General features: G+C 40.1%; 1 protein-coding gene across 1 annotated transcript in view; it reads left to right on the forward strand.

Moving 5' to 3' along the window:
- LOC106874063 (gastrula zinc finger protein XlCGF26.1) overlaps nt 1-7,655 on the forward strand; it is a 13,157-nt gene extending 5,502 nt beyond the window's left edge. Inside the window, exon 2 of the mRNA XM_014921640.2 lies at nt 283-7,655. Coding sequence (XP_014777126.1) covers nt 356-2,062 — 1,707 coding nt within the window. The 5' untranslated portion in view covers nt 283-355 and the 3' untranslated portion in view covers nt 2,063-7,655. The remainder of the gene's footprint in view (nt 1-282) is intronic.
- The last annotated feature ends 8 nt before the right edge of the window (nt 7,656-7,663 follow it).

A 7,663-nucleotide genomic window follows, 5' to 3' on the forward strand; every position in this document is an offset into this window, starting at 1 on the left:
ACACACACACACACGTATACATATATACGATGGGCTTCTTTCAGTTTCCGTCTACCAAATCCACTCACAAGACTTTGGTCGGCCTGAGGCTATAGTAGAAGACACTTGCCCAAGGTGCCACGCAGTGGGACTGAACCCAGAATCATGTGGTTGGTAAGCAAGCTACTTGGCCATGAGCCTTTACAGTATGTTAGTTCATCAATTTAAAATGAATAATAAAATCAAACTTTTTTCTTTCTTTTCTTTATATCATGTTTGATTATTTGAAATCTATCTTTTCAGTTCTCTATTACACTCTGTTCTTGTGTCCAAGTAATTCGTTCAAGTGAAGTGTTAGTGATTTGAGCTTTCCTACATGGACAAGATGCAATCTGTCAAATCAATCCAATCTATGTGGAAACAGTTTACATTTTGTGGTAAAACCTACCATCGGAATGATCAGTGGAAGACAACCAACAATGGCAATGAAAATGATAAACAGAAGAAAACGCAGCCTGCAGCCCAGCTGGGCAGTTTACTCCAAGAGATGCCTCAGCAACAACAACAACAACAACAGCAGCATCAGCAGCAACATCAACATCATTCACACCATCCTCAACATAATCATTTATATTCTAATAATTACAACTATGCAAACAATAATAGCAACCTCAGCAACAACTCTCCTGGTGGTGGTGGTGGTGGGGGCAATGGTAGTAATAGTAGCAGTAGTAGTAGTATGATGAATGTAAATCATTCAGTGACTGTTACAGGTTCTAATCATGACAGTACCCTATCAACTGGTTCAATACGTGGCATGAATCCTGAAATCAAAGAATTCAGGTGCAATCTCTGCCCTAAAATATTCTCACAACAGACGGGTCTTCAAATTCACATGCGAGTCCATTTAGAAAAACCTTTGAAAGTTTCAACTAGTCCTAAGCATTATGGTCAAGACTCTGCCCAGAAAAACCATGAACATAGCCATTCCTCAGAGAAAACTTACCAATGTAATGTTTGCTTCAAGACATTTAATCAACAAGTGAACCTGCGTAACCATGAACGAACACATACGGGGGAAAGACCTTTTCAGTGTAATGTTTGCATGAAATCATTTACCCAGCAAACCATACTTCATAACCACCAGCGTGTTCACTCAGGTGAGAAGCCCTTTAAGTGTATTATCTGTGAGAAATCATTCAGTAACCAAACTATTTTAAAAAACCATGAACGTGTACATACTGGTGAACGACCATTTAAATGTAGCAATTGTCCAAAGGCATTCAGTAATCAAACCATCTTAAAAAACCATGAACGTGTACACTCAGGAGAAAAACCTTTCCAGTGTTCTCTATGTCTGAAAGTTTTTAGTCAACAAACAAGTTTGAAAAACCATCAACGCGTCCATACTGGCGAGAAGCCTTTCCAATGTGGTGTTTGCTTGAAATCTTTCAGTCATCAAACCATTCTTAAAAATCATGAACGAGTCCATTCTGGGGAGAAACCATATAAATGCTTAGTTTGTTCAAAGTCATTCAGTCATCAAACTATTCTAAAGAACCATGAACGTATCCATTCTGGGGAAAAGCCATTTCAGTGTAGTGTTTGCTTGAAGTCCTTCAATCAGCAAACTATCCTTCGAAACCATCAGAAAACACACACTGGGGCATTTCCATACAACTGCTCTTTCTGCACAAAGGTCTTCTCAGAAGAAGAGTATTTAAAAGACCATGAATATGTCCATCGAAAACATCAAGATATTAGAAATGATCTCCCTAGGGAGGATGAGGTGGGAAGCCCCACCCCACCATACACACCACCTGTTCAATCATCTTCCTCACCTCCTTTATCATCAAGGTCCTCTCCAATGCAACAGTCTACTCCATCAACCTCAGGTCCCTCCTCATCTCCTGTACCATTTTCTTCAGCGCCTATTCCACCAATGTGGCGACCTCCTGCATATCTGCAACCGATGCCACCGCAGTATTGGGAAAATGATTATAATTGGTCTAGGGCTTTCTCTGTGTCAACATATTTAACACCTTGGACAAAGCGGTCATCAAACCGTGGGAAAACTCACTGAAAGAACTTTGTCATCATCATCATCATTGGCATCATTATCATCATCATCATCATCGATACCATCATCATCATTCCACATTTTAATGTCCACTTTTCCATGCTTGCGTGGGTTGGATGGAGTTTATCGAGGTAGATTTTCTGTGGCCAGACATGTTCTCACAAAATACTGGAAACGAATGACAGTGACAGTCATTTTACAACTATCACATGATGTCATAACAAGGAGACACAAACGCATATGCACACATACATATGTGTGAATGGTGGGTTTCTTTCAGTTTTCAAATACTAAATCAACTCACAAGGCTTTGCTCAGCCCATGGCTATAGTAAAAGACACTTGCCCAAGGTGTCATGCATTGGGACCGAACCCTGAATCATGTGATTAAGATTTCAAGGTCAGCTGAAATCATCTTTGTGAGTTCCCAATAAATGAAATTAGCAATCTGATTTTTTAAAGCTTCACTTTAACAGTATTATCAACTAATTAAGACATTATCACAACCACTACCACCACCATCATCATCATCATAATAATTATTATTTGCTTTTCATCCTTTTGGGGTTGATAAATTAAGTACCAGTTGAACACTGGGGTTGATGTAATCGACACATCCCCTCCTGCAAAATGGCTAACCTTGTGGCAAAATTTGAAACCATTATTATTATTATTATTATCATTATTATAATTAGTATTGTAATTACTATTGTAATAGAGTGACAGATGAAATGCCTTGCTGTGTTTAGTTACATCTCTGTAGCTTCAAATACTGCAAAAAGTCAACTTTCACCCTCTCATTCTACAGACAACATATAGAATCCCTGATATAACCCTAACCCGTCTCAATACAATTGTGTGCTCTTGTACCAATGTAAAAATTGTAAAAGAAGGAAAAAAAAAAAGAAAAAAAATTTACCATTTATAATGTTCCTCTTCCTCATCATCACTACCACTATTGTCATGATCATTTTCATCATCATCATTAAGTGTTCATCACTTATGGAAAATATATTTTTGTCTTGCAAAAGCTATACAACAAAACGAACATTTCCAGAGGTTATTTATTTACTGTGACCAGAAAGTTGTGAATTCTATATATTTGGCATTATGGTCTCTTTCTTTATCTCTCTGTCATATGTATGTGTGTATATGTGTGTGTGTGTGTGCAATTTCATTTTTTTAATTTAGAGTTAATTTTGACTGGCCACCCACTTGGTAGCAAGGTTGTGAAGGAGAGCATCTTGTTTTCTATCTATGTATGTATGTATGAGTGTGTGTGTGTATGAACGTATGTATGTATATACAAGGGGGTGCTGAAAAGTTCTTGGCTTTAAGGGTATCATAAAAAGCCTGGTTGGGGACCCAACCTTCAGTTCTTTTACAGGGCTTAGGAAAACTGAAGGACCGCTGCAATAATTGTGTGAATTTGAGAGGGGAATATATTAAACAAAATCATAATTAACTGATCTTCCTGCATTTTCTTTTACCCAAAACCAGGAACTTTTCAGCACCCTTCATAGTTTTTCTATAAATTATCTTGTGATGCTCCAGAACACATCATCAGTAGTGTTTCCTGGTCTTTCATCAGTCACACTCACAACTGGATGATCCAGCTGGAGTTGATCAAGCCCCAGCTTGTCTCCAGTTAGCACTACACCTGGTAGCACTGCCCCTTTCAGGGCTCACACTTCCTGACCTACAGCCAATCTTAGGCAATCTCAAAAGATGACTAAGTCAGGAAGTGTCAACTTGATGGCCTTTCATCTATTTGCCTCTGTAAGCTGTGCAGAGAAAATACCCTGCACACTTTTTACATCCCATATAAAAAAATATATATATATATTTATATAAAATAAAACTTAGATATTGTCATATTTCAGGATGGTCATTTATTTTCTTGCCAAATAAATACATGCACTATTTGGCAAGAAAAAGGAAAATGACCATCCCAAAATATAACAATATTTGTTTCAACACACAATTTCACATCAAGAATCTTGCAAAACAAATACATACATGTAAAAACTTAGTTATGTTTCAGCCAAAATTGGCCCAGGCCATGTCTCACTTAGCATCATCACCTAATAGAATCTTTTAAGTCATTTTAAAGTCAAGTATTGTGGTTTTATGGCCCATTCAAGTTAGGGAGTTGTTATTGACTGAGATGTATCCAGGTACAGGTGGCTTGTTTTGGTATCCCTTTCCAGATATTGTTTGAAGGTGATGATCCTTTTTTGCTTTGATTCGTTTTGGGATGTTGAATTGAGTAGGGCTAGTTAAGCAAAAGTATTCGTGTTGCAATGTGATTATGTGTTATGACTCTGAATTGTACAGGGAGTGTATGGCATGGGGTCCTAGTCTTTATTGAATTGTGAACTTGATGTTAAGATCATTTGGGCAATGCGAGTAATATATTCTCCACATTATGCAAATGATATAATTCTCACAGTGTTATTAGGGAGAACCGAATTTCAATGTTTTAAGGCAGTCACAATAATCAAAATCAGTCATGCTATTTATTTTCTTTTATGATTGTTCTCTGGGGGTGTCTCAGTTCTCGTAATGTTTTGTTCAGTATGGTGAGACCATCGATATGACGCCTGACTCTCTGGACTGGAAAGTTCTGAGGATCCAGGAGTTCATCTGTTTTATTGTTGATGTGAAAGCTCCAGTTGAGATTGTTGTCAACAATTACTCCTAAGTTTCTGATATCATTGGATGCCATGAGTGGTTTGTCTGAAGCAAAAGAATATGGTTGTTTAAACATTCTCTTTTCCAAAGTGCATGAGTTAAAATTTTCTCTCATTTAACAACATTTTATTTCTGTCCATCCGTTCACTTGCAGCATGCAGATCGGACTGGAGTTTTGTTTGGTCTTCTCCACTGATGAGTTTTGGGATCATGGAGTCATCTGAAAATATCTTTATTTTACTCTGCTTGATGACATTTGAGATGTCATTTATACAGACTATATATATAAAATGTGTGTGTATACACACACAAATAGGGTATGGGTAGTATTTATTCGCATGATGACTTCTCAGGAGAAAATAAAACAATGTTTTTATTTTTTGAGATATATTTGTCAAATTTGGGTCAGTTTGTCTTCATGACATGCTCTGTCGATCTCACTCAATGAACCTACTTTTGGCCTCAATGACAGCCTCCAGGTGACCTCAGAACTGGCCACAGGCCTTGGTCACTATTTCCCGTTTTAAGCCCCTGAAGGCCCTGGTAATCCTGGCCCTCAGTTTGTTCTTTGTGTTGCAGCTGGATATGTTGGACTCTTGTTCCGCCACACCCCACACAAAGAAGTTAAGGGGGTTGCAGTCAGGTGAGTTGAGAGGCCAAATGTCAGGTACTGTGTCATCAAAGAAATTCTCCAACAGCCAAGCCTGGGTCTTTTGGTTAGTGTAGCAGGGTGCGGAGTCTGGCTGGCACGCATACACAGCTGCCTGGTCAATTCAGGGTTTCACCATCTCGCTCAGAACATAGGTATAGCTGTCAGTGTTCAACCAGAGGCTCTCAGGGCAGAAGTGGAGTGGCATGACATCACCTTCACCACTGAAGACCATGACTGTTGCTGGAAATTTAATCTGCATGACTCTAGGGGTGAGATAGTGAGCCACCCGTTGTTGCTCTGAGAGTTAATCTTCTGGTCTTGGCCGTAATTTTTCTTGTCAGAGAAGAACCACAGCATGCCTGGCTTCAGTAGGTGTTTCAACTTGTTGATCAGCTTTTTGGTGTGCTTGAGTCACTTTTCCTGCATTGCCTTGGACAGAAATTTTCCCCCTTCCTCATCTTGTATGAAAAGTGTTGAATTGAATATCTTCATGCACCACCAGCCTGATGAGCTTTTCATCCACACCTTTCTCCTGTGCAATGACACACATTAACTTGCTGATGATTTCTTGGATTGCAATGATGAATTCCAGATTTCTGATGGTTTTAGATCATTGATTACAGGTTTTCCTCCCTGCTGTTCCAACATAGTTGAAACCTGAATCTTTTAGCTCCTTTGTAGCCTTTTTCACCATCCTCCTGTTGATGTCAAGGAAGGCAAAAATCTTGTTTGCCCTTCCTTTCAGCATAGATTCCAAGCACTCCATGCCTCTTCCAAAAATTCGGGTTTTCAAAATTTTCCATAGTCAATTATTCTGCAAAAAAGTAAAGCAAAAATGGTTATTGTTTTTAAGAAGAAAAAGATGGATTACAAAAGTAAGAAAATTATGTGTTAAATTAGCAGTTGAAAATTGCGAACAATAATGTCTGCACTGTGTGTGTGTGTGTGTATCATCATTATTATCATGGTTTCATGTCGACTGTATATAAAATGTGAAGTAGTTGGCATTAGGAAGGTCATCCAACTGTAGGAACCATGCCAAAATAGACATTAGTGCTTAGTGCAGCTCTCTGGCTCTTCAGTTCATGTTGAACAATCCAAGCCATGCCAGTATGGAAAAGGGATGTTAAATGATGCTGATATATATATAAAATTGTGTCTGTGTGTTGGGTGCCTGTCAGCGTGCTGTGGACCAGTTTGACTTTTCCAAGTGTCCCTGACATCTGAACTTCCCCTGCTGAACTCTTGGACCTTTGATGTCTCCAATGCCACAAAGACATAAAACCAGCTGACATGGGTGGGGCCGTGGTGGTGTAGTGCATCGATCTCTACAAGGTAGAAGCTCTCTGCCAACTTCAACCCCACGCCCAGCTACCAACAGACTGTGTCCTCCACTATCCATAACCTCATTGTCCGCACCCCCACAATTTGCTTCCTCCCCAAAATCCACAACCCTGGCTGCCCCATTGTCTCCACCTGCAACTGAACTCATCTCCAGATATCTTGACTGTGTCCTACCCCCCTAGTGGCTTCCCTCCCCTCTCACATCCATGACACCAACTATGCTCTTCGTTTGTTCAACTCTTTCTCCTTCCCTCCTGGCCCCTCTAAACTTCTCTTCACTCTTGACATCAAGAGTCTATACACAATGATCCCTCACCACAAGGGGCTGTGTGCACTCCAACATTTCTTTGACCTTCAATCCAACCCCCAACCTAACACATCCATACTGCTTTGTCTGGTCGAACTTGTCCTCTCACTTAACTGCTTCTTGTTTGTGGTTGATTTGTACCAGCAGATCTCTCGGGAGTGGCCATGGGAATGAGAATGGGCCCAACTATGCGAACCTGTTCGTTGGCTACATTGAGGCCCAAATATTCTCAAGTTTCACTGATTCCACTCTTGAACTATACAGTCGTTATACTGATGATTGTATCGGTGTGACCTCACTCTCCCGCGAACATCTAGACTCCTTCCTCTCTTTTGTCAAATCTTTCCATCCTGCCCTCCACTTCTCCTGCACTATTTTCCGACACCTCAGTCGCCTTTCTCGACATTTCGGTCAGCATTCATCACTCCACTCGCACCACCTCCATCCACTACAAACACACAGACTCACACTCATACCTCCTCTTCCTCCTACCCTAAACACACCAAGCTCTCCATCCCCTATTCTCAATTCCTCCGTCTACACAGGCTCTGCAGTGACAACCATGACTTTGAGACTCAGTCTCAACTCATGGCTCGCCACTTCATCCT

The sequence above is a fragment of the Octopus bimaculoides genome, chromosome 14, assembly GCF_001194135.2.
Source record: "Octopus bimaculoides isolate UCB-OBI-ISO-001 chromosome 14, ASM119413v2, whole genome shotgun sequence".
Lineage (NCBI taxonomy): Eukaryota > Metazoa > Mollusca > Cephalopoda > Octopoda > Octopodidae > Octopus > Octopus bimaculoides.